This window comes from Trachurus trachurus (genome assembly GCF_905171665.1).
Source record: "Trachurus trachurus genome assembly, chromosome: 23".
Classification (NCBI taxonomy): domain Eukaryota; kingdom Metazoa; phylum Chordata; class Actinopteri; order Carangiformes; family Carangidae; genus Trachurus; species Trachurus trachurus.
Window position 1 is genome coordinate 5,190,816 of NC_139912.1, and position 18,303 is coordinate 5,209,118.

Below are 18,303 nucleotides of genomic sequence, written 5' to 3' on the forward strand. Positions count from 1 at the left end.
GAAACATTCCGTTTTATTCAGACTAAAGCAAATTCTTATATAACATCCACTTTATATCACTTCAGCACACTGGATAAATATATTTTCAATGAGGCTTTTTACTTTGGTAAGATTTGAAAGGCTTTTATAAGAAGCCAACACCCATTCCTTTTGTTTCTTTAGCAGGAAGAAAAACCTCCACAATCATCAAAACAATGATAAAATATGTCATATGTTAAAGTTTATATAACAATATCGTCATTATAACTGTTTTTGTGCTTAAATAAGCATGAAAAACAATAATTTATCCCTTTTCCCAAAGCATATTCATTTGCTCTTTTGATCGTTTCCATCTGATCTCTTTATTTATTTATCTTTTTGTCATGACTTTTTTCCATCCAAACAGGTCGTGATGAACTACCCGTACAATTTTTTTGTTTGTTTTTATTTAATTATTTGTTATTTTAGATAATCCAGGGCCATCTCTTATCAAAGTCAACACTATCCTCTAGTGGTGGGTGCGCACTGCGCCACGGCGGGCAGGCAGCCATTAGTTCAAAGGTTATGTCAGATATCAGTTGATATCTGCATGAACACCTGTAAACGGACTGGAGATAACCACAGCACCGCAGTGCAGGTGGGGTACTGTTAGGTTTTTATGGTCTATAAACTTCAACTAAAGCTAAAAAACCGTCCGGAAGATAGAGAAAGTGAAACTGACTGTGATAGTCTGTACACGAGGATTGTTGTTGTTGGGGGCCATTACAGCATTATTAATCTTCATGCAGTGAAATGACAGGTTCCTCTTTACAGCTGGAAGTTCTCAGGTGACCTTTTGGAAAGAATATGAGTAATCAAATAATCACTCAAAAAAGGTCAGTCGTTACGCAGCATTGTTTTTTCTCGGGAATCCCCTGAAAAATCCCAAAATATACAGAAGTCCCCAAAACTTTTACTTAAGCCTATAAACAATAAAAGTTCCTATAAGTAGCCAACTGTCATTTGCATTATCTCATCTCCATGGCTCATTATCCTCTGCATTGTAACTGTGAAGGTAAAAAAAAAAGACACAGGATGATGACAGGGGGCTTAAAATGGAAAGCATGAAATGACTTGTAGGAGGGGTAAATAAGTGGGCTGTATGTAAAGATCTGAAACAAACTGTGTATTTAAGATGTTGGTTTTCAACCTGAGAGGCAAGAAATGAAGAATGAAGAACAGTCATTAGGTATAAACTAAATTATTTCCGTTTTTTTCTTAAAGTTTCTCTCTTTTATTGTGAAATACTGAACACATATGCGCTTCAGTCATTTAAAATCCCTCAGATCCTTCTTCAAGGATCATACTTTATTCCAAAGGAGCCGCAAACTGGATATAGCTATTTCACAGAAGTCGCAAAGAAGGATTTCAAAATAAGTACAAGAACTCGTTTGTTTATAAACTGTAAGAAATGGGTTTTATTTTGAAACTTGTAACGGGAAGTAAGTTCGTTGTTGTAGTTATATGGCCAGCTATGTTCATGTTCACGGCGGAATCTGATTCATTAAGACACAAAGGAATCGTAAAGACCGGGGAGGAGGAGGAGGAGGAGGAGGAGGAGCAGCGCCGGTGCCGGTGTGATGCCACTGGAGGAACAGATGGTTGAAGCGTGCGCCGCGCTCCATTAATCTGCCAGGGAAGAGGCTTTTCCATGCGCGCGGGAGAAAGGATTATGCCTCCCTTTTGAACCCACACACACACCACACACACACACACACATGCATGCATACAACACACACACACTTGTCCATGAGCCTGCAGCATGTCTTTAGCTGTTAAATATGTATGTATGTGAAGCAGGTTCGTAATGATCCACACGGGGAGCGCGTAAAAATCTCCAAACCACCTGCATCACTGTGTTGGAATAAATATGAATAGTGTAGCTAATAAAAAAAAAACGACAAATAAAGTAGTTTCTACCTTTTTTTTTAAAGGGATGCGCTGAAATGATGTTCAAATGTTGATGTTGCAACTTGTTTTCCCCCTCATTGTTCCTTATGTGTGATGCATTGCAGCCTGAAGGTGAATCAGCTCAGTTTAATGTTAATAAATCACCTGTTTGTGTTGACAGTCACATTCTTTAATGAGATTTAACAGTAATTTGATATTTCAGAGCCAATAGCAGCAGCAGAAGTTAATGCATGACTAAGTTGCAGCATGTTGTTTATGTCCCTGCAGCCTAAAATGTTTAAATTCTATTGTTTATTATGAATACTTCACAATAAAATATGGTTATTCAATCTATTTCTTATTCTAATAAATGAGAGCGTGATTGAGATGTTATCATTAATCAATACATTCAGTGGTTAATTGGCATAAATTAGGCATTTTTCCAATTAGGAATCAATTATTTCATCATTTCTCTTGAACATTTGTTTCTGATGCTGAATCTATTAAATCTCCTGTGTTGCATCTTCACGTGAGGCAGAGATTTGGAGATTTGCCTCGTGCGCGCGGGGTCTCGTCTGGAGCGGTCTCGCGCACATTCAAGGAATTCTGCTGGGCGAGTCGCGAGGAAGCCGCGCGTCAAAGGAGCCGACAAACAACCGGAAGAGCCGGGGAGCGTCACTTCAAAATAAAACAAAAGGTTGAAAATATAGGAGTCGAGAGGTGCAAGAAAAAGCTATTTGGCATATTGGCTGCCAACGTGTAAATGTGTAAGCTGTTGTATGGAAAATAATTCATAAAATAAAGAGTGGTATTATGTAAACAAACTGAGAAAATCCTGAAAATGTATGACTATTTGATGGTTTTAATCAGGACTGAAGTTGGATTAATCTAATCCAGTGAAAGTGGAAAATAATATCATTATATAATAAGTTTATGTCACATTTTCACATTAATATTTATGCCATTTAAGGAACCCATTGTAATTGTTGACTGCTGAAGAGTTATGTGGCATGATGGTATGATTTTGGAGTAGGCTAATAACAAAGGGAATCTAAATAAAGCTTGTCAGTGAAGGTGTCCAAGTTCAAATGTTTCCTTCATGCGTGAATTCATTCTGTTTTTTCTGTTATTTCATTTCATCTTTTAAAATACCTTATTAGCTTCTTTTTTTCCCAATATTTGCAGCCTCAATACCACTGTAGTGAATAATGAGAATTTCAGAAATAATATAAGAATTTAGGCCTATAAGTTTGGTATTAGGCTACATTTGAATATATTCTAGTTCATAAATAATGATCCATCTCCTATAAATGACTGTCCCGTGCAGTCTTTAAAATAAACAATGAAATAGGAAAATACATAAACTAGATCAATAAGAAAGTGAGGATTTGAAAATAAAAAATAAAATTGATTATGGGCTCTATTGTGTAGTAACTTAACAGTTTGTAAAAGTTAAGCCTTCTTTTCTAATTTCTTCCAAGCTTGTTGTTGTGACAGCGCCGTGCTTTTATTTTGAAGTCACTCTACCGGAAGCTGGACTCGGTGTGTGGGCTACTTGATCGGATGGTGTTTTCGTTGTCATAAACATGGATGTGAGTCAGATAATCGATCGCCTTGTTTGCTTTTCCATCATGACACGAATCACGAACCGGTGGAAACTCTGAGAGTGAAACTTAAACTCGGAAATTAACGTGTTTTTGTTGTTTTTTCCACGACTAAAAAGCGGCTAAGCTAAGAAAAAGAAGCTAAGTACCGTGTAACCGTTACTCCTCCTTTTGTCTCCTCCAACGGTCGTGTTGTTTTTGTTCTTCTCCTTCTTCTTTTTCTTTTTCCTCTGCAAACCGTGACTCGACATGGACATGTACGGATACAGCGGGGTTTTCCTGGTGAAACGGTTCTTGGATAGTACTTCTCCTCTGGAAGTCACCAACATGTCGGACATCAACAAGGCGAACCCGCACGGCTGCGATAACGGAGCTCTGACCGACAGGTTCGGCGTCTTGATCCAGGGACTGCTGGCCATCGTCGCCTTCAGCACCCTCATGTGTGAGTAGAAATAGTACATGTTATTGCCATTGAATAAATAAAATGTCATCTTCACTATCATCACTTTTTAATTTGTTATTGTCCTGCTGGAAACACAACGTGCATGTATTATTAACACGGGGTTTTAAAAAAAGGATGCGAGTCCACGTGGCGTTTTGTTGACGTTTTGTCCTCATTAGCATACGTAGCGCCAAACTCCATTGGAAAAACACGCTCATTTGGTTTTCCCCTGTGCTTTTGTAACAATGCACAATGAATAAAACACTTATTTTAACATTTTCTGACCGAGGAAGTCCTGGTACTTATTTCGGGATATAATAGAAGCCTATGTTGTTAGATATTAAAAGTGAAATGGGCTCTATGCACAGCTCCACTAAGTTACTTCCTGAACTCCTTTGTTTCCTGTCTTACATTATTGGACAAACTGATTAATCCAGGTGTGTCTGAGTAGTCACAATGGTCAGACACACCTGGATTAATCAGTTTGTCAGACAGGAAATAAAGGAGCTGCATTAAGTTCAGGAAGTAGTGGAGCTGTGCAAAGAGCCCATTTAGCATTTTTGTAGTATTCAGTTAAGTTTGGGTGTCAAAATGTCTATACATGTGAACAGTTAAAGACTTTTAGACTTTAGACCTTATTGTTCCTCTAGGGAAATTCTTTTTCACATGACCATTTCAAGCACGTGGAGGATGAAATGAACTCCAAAAGGCATAAAGTTACAGATGACACGTTCCCTTTACATTTTAAACAGTATGTAGGTCACAGTTTGGTCACAGTTGTGTACACATAGCTATCTTGTCTGGTATCTTGGTCAAAGTTATGTGAGAGCTCAAGTCTCCTGGGTTTCCCATTATTTTACAGGCTGCTGCTTTGTTTAGCTTTTTCACTCTTAAACTGTGGAAAACAAAAATAATACACTGATATTACCAAAGACTGTTTTATGTTTAACTTTATGCCTTTTTGGAGATCATTTTGTTTCATCTTCCACTTGCTGACAGAAATTAATAGAAATTTTGACCAAACTTTTGCATGACGACACTGTATTTTAGGAAAATTAAGCAGTTTGTAGGAGATACAGTCAAGTTGAAATTGCCATTAGATATCAAATTAAACAAATATCATTAAGATTTTCCAGAGAGTTTGTATTTATGTGTTGAAAAACGACGTAACTTTACAAAAACATGACGTCAAAGTTTCGTCAGCGTCTCACCTCATAGGAGGAGGACAGGTGACAGGATGTTTCCCTATAATAATAAACCAAAGGTATGATAATAATTCCTACATGTTTATTCAGAGAAATGTAACACTCAAACACAACACTGGCTGCTGCTGATTTAGGAACATGTCACACATGACTGCTTTTTGTCTCTTTTTTAATTACACTACAGCTTTGTTAGAGTCGGTTTTAAGTGAGGTATATAATGTCATCTTCTCGTGGATGCAGCATCTGCTCTAAGTGCAACACAAACTTGTCCTTGTGAACCACAGTGAGGGTTTATTCCCCCCTGAACAATGCCTATTGACTTGCCTTAAAAAAAAAAAAAACTTGTGACTCTGTGGCAGCTGACTCGGAGAATGCCGGGCATCACACCAGCTTTGGCACCGCAGGCAGGCAACACTTAATGTTCATGGCAGCAGCAGCAGCAGCAGCAGCAGCAGTCGCAGCTGAAAGGTGTAATTAGTCACGTAAAAAGCACCGTATTCATATTTTAGACATAGTCTGCACTCTGCAGCAGCTCTCCCTCCATCACTGTTCCTTGAATATTACATGACAGCGCTGACATTATGCAGCTGCCAGGTGTGTTGGCTGCAGGTAGATGTAATGAAAATATGCCAGTTACTGCACATGTAAGATAACTGGAAACATTCCCCTCTCTCAAGACTGGAATATATTTGCTTTATTTTTATCTTTTTGTCTTAATTCTCAACCTTTAAATGTGTTTTTATTGTCAATTCCCCCTTTTTGCACAGGGTGGATTTATGGCCAAAGTGCCTGGAAATGAACTACATGTGCTTCCATGAAGTATGTTTGCAATATAATCTGATAATCAGTGTGCGTGTAGTTTAGTTTAAAAAAAAAAAAAGAAAAAGGTCAATGCAGCTGAGTAAAGAGCAGCTAAATCCTGAAGTGTTGCAGAATTAGACGGAGGCCTGGCGGGCGAGCCAGATCAATGAGCTGTAACCTCACTACAGTTACTTATTAGCAGAGAAATCGATACCCGCCCCACTTTTTTTCTTCTTCTTTCTGTTCCTCAGTATGCAAAAGTGTCGTTCTCGGTCAAAAAAAAAAAAAAAAAAGCGTGCATCTGGTAATACGCCGCGTTATTTATGTGCAGCGGAGCATTAAGAGCCCTTCAGCTGTAATCACAGTGGCGCTGAGCCAAGACACAGCCGGGCTGCACCGTGCATCCCTCTGCTGATCTCTGTTAGGAATGCTCTTCCTCAGAGCTATTTTAGGGAGTTTCCTTCCATTGGCTTGACATTATTCCTGCACGCACATAATCCAGATAATGGCTGGATGTCTAGTGTAACCACTATGGCTCTTTACTGCAACGTTGACACTTTTAAATCTGTGAAGGTTTTACCGTTTTTGCAAAAAGAGAGAACGCGTTTATCCGACAGATTTTTCAGAAAAGTAAAGTCAAAGTTTGAGGAAAAAGTGCAGGAAAATTGGAAACAATTGCACTAAATAAACAGGAATTCAAGTGGAGTGCACAGATGTGGGAAGCCTCCGTCCTGTTTTCACATGCCCAGTCACATTCTCTGACCTTGTGAGATGGCGAGATAGAGGAACAGTGGGCGTCTGTTCGCCCTGAGCCCGGTGGGGAGGAGGAGTGAAGTGTTGTGGATGATGATGCGTGATGGTCGCGTGTGTCCTCCGTCCTCGCTCGCCTCGGCCCTGCAGCCCTGCAGCCCTGCATGCAGAGAAACTGTGTTAGACGTTATTGTTCTGCAGCATAAACACAAATCTGATTGAAACGTTATTGATGAATTGATTATTCTTCTGTTTTCTCTACAGTGAAGAGGTTCCGTGAACCCGTTGGGATCAGACGACCGTGGAGGATCTGGTTAGAAATAGTTCTTATCTTTTTTTTTTTTTGTCATGTCCTACAACCTAGAAGAAGGGTCAGTGAACTGTCTTACCTAGTGGCACAGTCCCAGGGCCTCAAGGTGTCAGAGGGCCGGGGGGGCCAGAGCCCTGATGTGACTGTTGACCTTTCTGGTTGGAAAGTCAAGCAAACAACCACATGAAACAACCACAAAGAGACATAAACGGACAGTAAAGAGACACAAACTGATAAGAAAAGGACATAAAGTGACCCTAAATGACAGCAAAGAGACACGGTTTCACTATAAAAAGACAGAAAGGACAATTACGAGACATAAATGGACAATAAAGTGACCCCAAATGACACAAAATCACCACAAAACAACTACAAATACATGCAAAGTGACCAAAAAAAAGACACAAAGGATGACAAAGCTACTCAAAATAACCATGGAGTGTAATTTCTTACATTTAACAGATAAATAAAGTTTATTTAAGAAACGAAAATGTCACTGAAACCCTATTTTCTGCCATTTAAACAAATTAAAATGGATGTAAAATATATTTTTAGCTGCGCCACAGAACAGAAAATGAAAGTTAAACTCGCTCCCTCTCTGTCTCTTCCAGGTTTTTCGACACGTCCAAACAGGCCATCGGCGCTCTGTTCATCCACTTCGCCAACGTCTTCCTGTCCACGCTGACCAAAGAAGACCCGTGCTCCCTGTGAGTCGACCATTCACCTCACACACACACACACACACAGCACAATAACATCCTCACATCCTGACCTGTGACCTGTGACCCGGCTCGTTGCAGGTATCTGATGAACTTCCTGCTGGACGCCACGCTGGGGATGCTGGTCATCTGGCTGGCCGTCAAGCTGGTGGCCAAGCTGGTGGAGTACAAACAGTGGACGCTGCTCATCTTTGGAGAATATGGTGAGTATGTAGGGACGTCACCATTATAGATTTTCTTCTTATGCATTCATTAATTTACATCATATGAATGTGTAAAATCAAATGCAGTCAAAATATAATTACATTACTCATTATTTACACTAAATATTTTAAGTCTCTACTATTAATATACTGTATTTAACCATTAACTAATTATTAATCCTGCAGGGGAAGTGTTTTAAATATTCAAGTCATTAATTGTCATCTATACCAAATGTTTTACCAATTGTATGTTACATTAGGTAAATGGACCAGTATTTATACATTTACCTTCACTTTGGCGCCTCTGTGTTTCCAACATAATCTTTTTATGGAAAGTGACGGTATTTGGAAATCTTTACGATTAATTAACTGTGGCGTTTAATACCGCGATTAATTGTGAAAAAAAAGTAATTGTGGCATCCCTAATGGTGAGTGCGTGTGTATAAAAAAAAAAAGCCGCTGCAGCTCTCTGCTCCGGCCAGCAGAGGGCGCTGTGGACCAGCCGCAGGCCGACAAGACAGGGAGCCGAGCCAGAGTCTCCAGCTGCAGCCGAGTCAGGAAAACATTCCCAGAGAGAGAGAGAGAGGGAGAGAGGAGCTCCGGGCCAATTATTACACTCACTCATCAGTCATGGAAATTTACACTGGAACCAGTAGAAGCACTAGAAGAGCTGTGGTCACTCAGGGTCCGGGTTTTTATGGCGCCCTGGCCTCCAGGAACTGTGTCATTCATTAAATTAGAGCAGATGAGCATCATTTAAGATCATTCAGACCAGGAGCTGTCAACATTAAACCACTGATCACTGTGATCCAAGTCTCTGCTTCACTCTCTCTCTCTCTCTTTATCTCTCTCTGTCTTTACTTCCTCCTCTTCCTGCTCTAATGACAGACCTGTCCTCTTTGTGTCTGCTGTGGTGAGACACCTGCACAACAGACCACAAATATGGCCTCGTGTCTTACAGAGTGGCTCCGATGTGGTAGTTAACTCTGCAAAAATTACATCTTCACAAGCTGCCAATCAAGTAGATTAAATAGAACTTGATTCAAAGAGACATTTCATACAATTATATCAAACAGTTTGCAATTACAAACAAGCAAAATGTTGAGAATTTTAAGATAAAACAGGGAAAAAAACAAAGGAAATTTATATTCTAGCACAAGAGAATAAAGTTTTCCATCCCTGCTTTTATTTTAAACCCTTAACGCCTCGTTCCTCTCTCCGTTAGGCGACCCCCCGCAGGCGGCGGCCTGGCTGGGCCAGTGTGGCGTCTACCTGCTCATCATGGTGCTGGAGAAAGGCGTGATCAGCCTGGTGCTGCTCGTCCCCGGATGGTCCAACGTAAGGACACAATACAGCTGTTTGTGCTGCGTTCAGGGCCTGTGGGAAAGACGGGCCTCCTGTGACATCATCAGACCACTGGCATGGGGAGAAATGTCAGAAAAAAAACAGATGTTGCGTTTTTTTTTTAAAACTTCCAGATCTAATTTTAAAAGAAAAAAAAGCTGCTTTTTACATTTTTACAATCTGTCCATATTTCCATTGTCGGCTTCCTCTGGTTTGTCGTTTTTGATTTAGATTTCTGGCATCCAGAGATGAAAGTCACAGAGAGTAAATAAGCTAAAGATAAAAATGACTTGTCCTTTTTGATAGTAATGGAAACACTGAGGCAGTGTTTGTTTACAGGACAGCAGGGATCATATTTGTTTATTTAAATCAGCGACTGATCCCAGCGCGAGGAATAAAGACGATGTTTCACTTCCAGTTTTGTTTAATGAAATGTCTCCACAGGACGGTTCAGTCAACTCTGAGTGTAAATAGTGAAATGATGTTTGTTAAAGAGTTAAAACTCAACCCTAAATCTGTGATTTTATATCCAAATGCATCTCTGTTTATTTCATACGCATATAATATAGGCTATCTTATATAAAGTTCACTTTTGGCAAAAAATTCCATAAAATCTTATTAAATGTGTCCAAAAAAAGCAAATTGGCAGTTAAGAACAATTTCAAATGGATTGAAACTGAAACTGTAATAAATTAACTGTTATTTGTCTCCTAGTGTTATAGGGAATGTGAAAAATGTTGTTACAATGCAGAAGTTAAATTTTTATACATGTTTTTGTATTCGTTAAAAGTGTATTTTTGTATTTACTATATGTTGTAATGTAGAAATAATCATTTTTCAAGCAAATATTTGCAATTATCAGATGATGAAAAAGCAGTTTTCTACACAGTTAATCTGAAATATTCTGAAAAGTGGAATTTTCTGAGGAAAATAGTGTGAAATGAAGTCACAGACTAATTTTCTCAACATGAATTATATCAATTTGATTGACATTCAGTCATTTCCTGTGAGTTTTATTCACTTTCACTTTCATCCTTGAATTAAAACATGTGTACAGACACTTTAAAGTTTAAATAGAAATTTAAAATCTCAAATTCTCTACCTCTTCTTCTCCTTCTCTCTCCAGTTGCAGGAAGTGTTGCTAAGCTACATCGCTAACCCTCAGATGGAGCTGGTGCTGGTCATGCTCATTGTGCCCTTTATTGTCAACGTGAGTGTCACTACTCTTTGCATCTCATTAAAAACACAGTGAACAGAGTTTATTAGTTACCAACCCACCACCGTCTCTCTCTCTGGCTCCCCCTGCAGTCCATCATGTTCTGGGTGGTCGACAGCCTGATGATGAGGAAGTACAAGACGATGAAGAGCCTGGACGACTCGTGCGACAGCTCGGTGAAGAAGGCCGACTCGCTGCCCTGGGGGAACAGCGAGGAGTCGAGGGTGAGAACAAAACAAAAGAAAAAAAAGAGAACAAAGTGAAACAGCTGCTGGTTGTTTTCAGTCTGTGGTGTATTTAAAGCAGCTGCTTCGTTCCACTGATGATTCCTGATCATTAGAGCTGGAACTGGAGATGAAAACAGACGAATCAGGACGCGACTTTGATCCAAACTGTGAAAATCTCACAGAGAAATAGAAAGTGATCGGTGAAAGTCAAAATAAATGGATCATACGTTGCATCATTGATTGTAATGAAATCAAAAAGTGAAATATACAAAATCACAGGAGCTGCATGTTTTTTTTTTGTTGATAAAACTTTGTAGTTCCTTGTCAACACCATAAGTGTTGTGTTGCTATAGAGACACCCTCGACAACAAGTCATATTCTCAAGAGACATAAAGGGACGTGTTTGTTTTGTGCAATAATCATCTATTTTACATTTTTAAGTGAAAATTCTGCTAGTATAATCACTGTGTAATGTTTTTTTTTTTTTTTTTTTTACATTTTTAACTTGAACTTCATCAAAAATGCAAATGAATTGAAGTGGTCTTTGGTTATTTCAAAGCTTTACTTTAAATAAACTTTCATTTCAATGTGACTGACTGTAAACAAAAGTGTTAACAAGATTCAGAAGGGAGGAATAAAACCTTGTGATCACTGCTCTACTTGAAGACACAGTAGATGTGACCATTCGTAACGTATATAAGAAGATAACATGAAGTCAACTTTCTCTACAGTCGACTTCAGGACTGTATCAGGAATATTTCACGTTCATTTTTTTTTTTTTTTTACCAATTTATGTTTCATGTTCAGATTTTTAATCCAAATCACAGTTTTTCTATAGCTACTCATGAAAAAATCAGTTTAAAGTGAAAGAGTCTCTTTCTGGTCTGTGAGTCTTGACGTTGTGACACAAACATGAACGTGACAGTTTGACGACTGTGAGAGAGGAAACACTGATGTGTGTGTGAACACGGCGGCTGACGCTGGGTGTCGACCACACCTGTTGTTTTGGGGGATGAACACAGTGTAGAGACACACACACACACACACACACTATGCAGCTTCTCTCTCTCTCTTTACACTTGATCTAATGAGGGACAAACCCAGATGAGTTCAGTCCAAGAAACACTGAGTCAGACTGCTCTTCCTCCTCCTCTTCCTCCTCCTCCGTTACCATGGTGCTGAGAGAATCACGTTTTCCTTAGAGGTTTAATTTCCTCTTATTAAAGTGACATTTTGTTATTCTTCTTGTTCACAGTTCATCTAAGTTTAGCGTTGTTGTTGTTGTGTTTAAAAAAAAAAAAAAGCATTTCTCACGATTTTCCTCATCAGATTCAGGTTCTGTTGATGTTTTAACGTTGAAAGCCTTTTAAACCACATCATATATCATCAGGATCACGGGGGTCAGTGAGTAGTCAGTGAGTGAACTGACCCCTTTAAATGTGTTTGATTTATAGTCGTAGTGACATTTAAAGGGCTTTAACACAGATTACAACTTCTTAAATATCAAACAAAAACAGGAATGTAAGAGTGAATAAGACTGGGCTTAGTTTGTGTAATAATAATATTAATGATAATTTGCTTATAATTGTCTCTGATCTGATAATTATGGATAATCCATTTTTTAAACTGGCTTCATTACATAATAACTATATCAAAATAAAAATCAAAATTAGTTCTTTCTTTCATGCTGTAAAAAAAACCTCATTATAATGTGTTTATGAACAATTTAAAGGCACAATACAAACAAAAATATTCATATATGGGACCTACAGCTCCACATTGTTTTTACCGGAACTATTTTCCTCTGGAAAAACTAGTCCCTGTTTATATATTCTTTAATAACAGAGTCCTAATTGAAGAGTGAAGTCAGACTTGAGATTCCCAAAACATGGGCAGAGAAACTCATAACTATCTGCCCTCAGCGATGTGGGTGCGTGACCTCCCGTGCCCAGTGGGATGAGAGTGTTTATCCCTCCCTCCCCCCCCTGGTCGTCTGCCAGGCGACCATAAATCAGTCCTTCATCCTGGGAATAAAAGTGACATTTAGGAGTTCGTTTCCACGCGCTGATGTTATGGAAAAGCAGAGTGGAGTGGAGGAGGAGGACGGACAGAGGAGGGCATTGACTCGGACCAAACCACCGCCACAATGATGCCGTTGTTGCGTCGAGATAATGGAGGAGATGATCTGATTCTTTCCTCCGGAGCTGCAGAGGTCTGATATTGAAGTTCCCAAAACACTGTGATGGAGATTGATGGATGATGTCTGAATCTGTGCCGCTCTTTAAAGGGATACGCCAACATTTTTTTTCGGTGTCTTTCGTGCCTCACTCCCGAGTCCATGAGCAGCAGATAGACACCATCCTTTCGACTGTGCGTGCAGTAACAAGGGAGATAGAGCCGTATTGCCCGTAATTAGCTTGGAAGTGCATAGGTATCGACATTTCAAACATGTTTAGGCGAGAAAGTAGCCGTTTAGATCAGCAGTGTGTCGTTAATTTGTCTAAATACCTGTTTACAATTTTGTTCGGACGAATTCGGCACTACTCAAGCTAGCCGTTGTGACCAACGCACTTCCGGTTACTTTCACAAAATAAAACACCCGTTGCCCTTTACATACAGAAAACCATGATGATAGAATTTGTGCTTTTACTTTGAAATAGGAAGCTAAGCTACCCTCGATGTAGCTAGCTTGAACCAAAATAAACCGTCTTTGCTTGAACCACCGTTTTGACCGATCTCGTCCCGTTAGCGGCATTTGACCGCTCAAGATGCCTTACCGGAGAGTTTTGTCAGCTCTGAGACGAAGATCGGCCCGCCGGTTTCCGTTTAGAGTTGCTGAAGAGTTTCTCTGATGACTTTAGGTGGAGGCAGGCTAACACTACCTAAACACTTCCAGTGTTTGAGCTAAGCTAATTACGGGCGATACGGCTCTATCTCCCTTGTTACTGCACGCACAGTCGAAAGGATGGTGTCTATCTGCTGGTCATGGACTCGGGAGTGAGGCAAAACATGAAAAAAAAAAAGTCGGCGTATCCCTTTAAATCGTTTTTTTCCCCCCCACATGTCGTAACATGATCATAACATCACACAACACATGGACGTTTTATATTATAAAGCTGTAAATTTCTGATAGCTGTGGATTAGTGCTCCTGAAGTATTTGGATCCCTGCTGCTGTGAATGTATACAAGGATATTTTCCACTTTAGGCCGGGAATGCAGAACTGTGGCTCGAAATCCAAACACAAAACAGCTGAGAGCGACTCGCCTCATGGTTTCTTCTCCTTTCTCTTTCTCTCATTTAGGTTCTGCTGACGGTGGAGAGCGACACCGAAGAGGCGTCCGAGGGCGAAGAGGATCCGATCCCCAATGTGCACTACTCCGGCGGCCCGCTGAGACCCAGCTGGGTGGCGGTGTGAAACCCAGGTGACGCAAACCTCCTGTGACAACACTAAAGCACACACACACACATACACACAGAAGGAAAAGAACTACACAAACCTGAATAATATGGACAAAATAGACACACTATATCCTCAGATTTTTAAAGGTCTAACTATCAGCTTCTGTGCAAGCACAAGTTCAAGGTCATAAAACCTGTGAATGTGAACACTACAGCCTGAGCTGCCTTCCTCTGCACTGAAGCTGTGAGTATGCATGTAAAAAAAACATCAAATCAAATAGCATTTTCGTTTAGAAGCTCTTTATCCTCGCACCTTGCTGCCTCTGACATCACAGTAACCACAGGTGGAGGTGAGATTACAGATTACAGAGGAGCAGCAGCTGCAGGGGCCGAAAGTACGTAAAATAAATCTGTTGTCTTTGACATTTGGGACCGATGTAGCTCCATAGAAAGTCATTTATCATGTATCATATTCCAAAGATATTCTATATATATAGGGAAAATGCTCTGAAATGTAACTCTGTCACATGTAATCACCTCAAATCCACCTTTATTTTTAAAATTAAGGTGTAATTATAGTCATTCCTGTGTGTTAGACGGACCATCAGTGTTTTTTTTGTTGTTGTGTTTTTTTAACCACTCGCATGTTGATGATGTGGTTGATGAATGGAAAAAGTTTTATTCCTTTGCTGCAGGCTGCTTTGAAAAAAGGAAAAAAACAAAAGGACCAAGTTACACAGTGAGTTTTATATCTGGATATCAAGGCTGCTGTGAAATGACAATAAAGTTGTAATTTTATGAGGATGTTATTACAATATTACAAAAATAGGGGCAATCATTTATAGGAAAAGCTAAGTATATTATAAGATTTTAAACATTTAGTCAAACGTTTTATCAGCTTCATTCTCATTTTAGCTTCTTTGAGAGTTGGATGAAACAAAAATCAAGATATGTAGCTGAAACCAGGCGGCTATCTTAGTTTAGCATCAAGGCTTTAAAGCTGAGGCTCACTAATTAATAAATTTTTATCATGTTTGTTTGCTTTTTACAAAAACTTAAGTGTAAAAAAGCCACATTGTAAAGGGGAGGTTGGTATATGTTGGGCCAGGCTAGCTGTTCCCATCTGTTTTCAGTCTTTATGCTAAGCTATGCTAAGCTAAACTAACCGCCACCTGCCTGTAGCTACATATATAAATATAAATTTTTTCATTAACTCTCAGCAAAAAAAGAACTGAACATATTTTCCAAAATTTGAAACTGTCCCTTTAAAATTATTTTTGATAAAACTTTTTGTGACAATATTTTCAAAAATAAAACACCTTTTTTTATCATTTAGTTCTTCTAATAAGTTTTTTTTAAATTAAATCTTGATTTTGTCAATATTAGAAATCAACATTAATTCTCATAACATTATGACTTTTTTGTCAAAATATTACAACTCAACTTTTTAAATTTACGGTCCTGATGATACTGATTACATGTAATTCTCTCTGTGGGATGATGCAGCAGCTGTTTGCAAGTTATGGCACATTTCTTTATTTATTCTGTTTATATATTTTATATGTATATGACTTGATATATTGTGGTCTGATCTGTGGTAACAACAGTGGAAAATTAGTTTTTTTTTTAAAGTGTCAAATGTAAACGGGAGAATTTTCCAGAGCCGTCGCCAAAACTACACTTTTGAACTTTTGAACTGAGAACGAATTAAAGTAGGTGACTGATGTATGTTTCCTTTTTTTTTAATATATATATATTCAGCAATTTATCATGGAAACATTTGCATTTATTTGTTTACATTCATGATTTGAGAGATTTCCGTCTGTAAATGTTTTTATTTTGTATTCCAGTGTAGCTAGCTCGTGTATTTTTCTTTTTTACAATATAAAATCGAATGACAGACGGACGTCCATCGTGTCATCTGTGTCGTCGACGGGCTGTAAACTGCCACGGTGCTTCTTCTTTAACCGAATGTATCTCTCTTCAATCTGTGCTACGAATAAAGATGATTGACACATGAACCCGTTTGTTTGGCGTTTGAATTCCTGCAGCGAGGCAGCGCGATGACAGACGACCCTGAGCGCCGGGACCTGGACGGAGCACACCTGTGTGGGCGGGGCCGGCAGCCCTGTGACCTCCAGCTGATGACAGGGAGGGGAGGGGGGGTAGGACTGTGGAGCTGTGTGTGTAGTTGTGTGTTATGTGTGTGTGAGGTGCACATGTACAAGGGGTTAGTTGCTGGGGCTGGTGTCTGCGGTAACCAGGTGTGATGTTCACGTTTAGGACACGTTGACACTTTTATTAGATGTGTGACGAAAAAAAAACACATACAGTACATGCTCCTGAATGGACGCAAAATGCAATTATAATGTGATTTTTTTTTGTTTTTCGTTTCTGAAAACAACCTTAAAGGGGCATTGTGTAACTTCTCCTGTTATCTGTTCACGAAAATCGATTATTTCGTTCAAAAGTCTGTTTTTCATTAAAGGGACAACGAGGAGTTTTCGAAAAGCGAAGCGTTTTCACACTAAATTTATGAGCCTCCGCGCGCACCGTAAAATTATTTTGACCGGCGCAAGACAGACTCATATTTTCATTCATCAATAATTAAAGTCAGAGGTTCAAAGAGGTTCACATACCGTCGTAGTTGCGACCATAAACGGCGATTCGGCGGCGTTATTCTCATGACTCGCCGCGAAACCGAAAGTAAGGAAACGCTGGTCGACTCGCCCAGCATTTCCGCCACCACTAATAATAACAAAATAACGATAGAGACAAAACAATATATTTATCGAAAATGGGCCCATTAACAAGTGTGGGTAACGTAGATTCATCCACATTAATGTGAGACTTTTTTATTGTCGTGGAATTTTCCGTTCTGCCGCTGGAGAAACTCCTCGTTGTCCCTTTAATCAGTAATCCCCCCCATCAACAAAGTGAAGTGTTCCTTTCAGCTCTGAATGAGCCGTTCATATCGTTCATATCTACATGGAGCGGGTAAGCTCGGTGCTGCTGCCATGTCGTGTCGCCATGTTTTTTTACGTTCAGTGGCAGCGTGACGGTAGGAAACCACGGAAACTCAGCGGAGACACCGGAGCTGTCGGCTCAGGTCGAGGTGGCGTCTGTGAAAAGTCACCGCGGTAACGCAGTGAGGAGGAACGGAGCGTTACACTGATGCTGCATTCACCTGCAGTCGGGCAGACGGCCGTCGTCGGTAACAAACCAGATGTCATTTTAGTCACAGAAGTCCAGAGAAAGCCGGTAAAACGTGGGTCAGGTAAACAATACGACATCGCCATGACAACATATTGTCAGGTGTATTGTTTTGCCTCGTGCTGACGACCACTTGTTTACATAGAGGCTTGTTTATGCCGTTACCTGCCGCGGCTGCCGTCCGTCTGCCCAATTTCAGGTGAATGCAGCATGAAAAATACGATTGAGTTGCTTGTGATATACAACCACAACGCTAGATGGGAGTAATTCCTACTAGGGCTGTCAGTTTTTAGAAAAATGACATTCGAACGATTATTGAATGACCCGTAATTCGTTCGGATATATTCGATTATTACCCCCCCCCCCCCCCCCCCCCCCCCCGCGCCGCCGCAGCCGCAGCACACACAGTCGCGGTGTTTTATTTTGAAAATTGACCGGATACTCTCGTTGTTTCATGTTTGACTTCCTGCCCAGCTTGACGCGATTGCTCGCGGCTCTCACACAAAATAGACCAGACGCTGCACGGCGCGAGCCGGCCGCGGAGGTGCACGCCGCGACACCACACCAGCGGTTAATATGAGCACAGAAAGTAAACTGGCTCCGTTTCTCGGCTGTTCGCGGCCCTTCCGCGTCCGGTGGACGTTCCGCGGCGCTATGCAGGCACCGGGCACTGCAGCCAAAGACGGTAAATAGAGTATCTTTGCTGCAGCCTGCATATCGAGCAGGTCATTAATGCTCGAATACGAACTTTTCCCCCCACATTCGAACGAATATTCGGATGTCGAATTAAAAGTGACAGCCCTAATTCCTACACAATGTTCCTTTAAAAATATGGGTTTAAGTATTTTATTTATTTATTTACAATAAAAAAATTATTTAAAAAAAATAATACATACAGTATGCAATAAAAAAAACATTACATTTCTATTAGAAATAGTAAAAAAATATATTCAGGCTGTCA

The 18,303-nt window shown here is 39.9% G+C and overlaps 1 protein-coding gene across 1 annotated transcript; it reads left to right on the plus strand.

Annotated features, from left to right (window-relative positions):
• The first annotated feature begins 3,481 nt into the window (after nt 1-3,481).
• Nucleotides 3,482-14,684, plus strand: tmem110l (transmembrane protein 110, like). Its single transcript, XM_083999170.1, has 8 exons — nt 3,482-3,954; nt 6,975-7,023; nt 7,632-7,727; nt 7,821-7,942; nt 9,168-9,280; nt 10,413-10,496; nt 10,595-10,726; nt 14,032-14,684. Exons 1-8 carry the CDS (start codon nt 3,762-3,764, stop codon nt 14,143-14,145), a joined length of 903 nt encoding a protein of 300 aa, XP_083855296.1. The 5' UTR covers nt 3,482-3,761; the 3' UTR covers nt 14,146-14,684.
• The last annotated feature ends 3,619 nt before the right edge of the window (nt 14,685-18,303 follow it).

Bases quoted from the DNA above. Each gene is read 5' to 3' on its own strand.
- tmem110l (XM_083999170.1), top strand. From the start codon at position 3,762: ATGGACATGTACGGATACAGCGGGGTTTTCCTGGTGAAACGGTTCTTG. The intron at 3,955-6,974 runs GTGAGTAGAAAT...TTTTCTCTACAG, and splicing joins CGCCTTCAGCACCCTCATGT to TGAAGAGGTTCCGTGAACCC. The intron at 7,728-7,820 runs GTGAGTCGACCA...GGCTCGTTGCAG, and splicing joins AAAGAAGACCCGTGCTCCCT to GTATCTGATGAACTTCCTGC.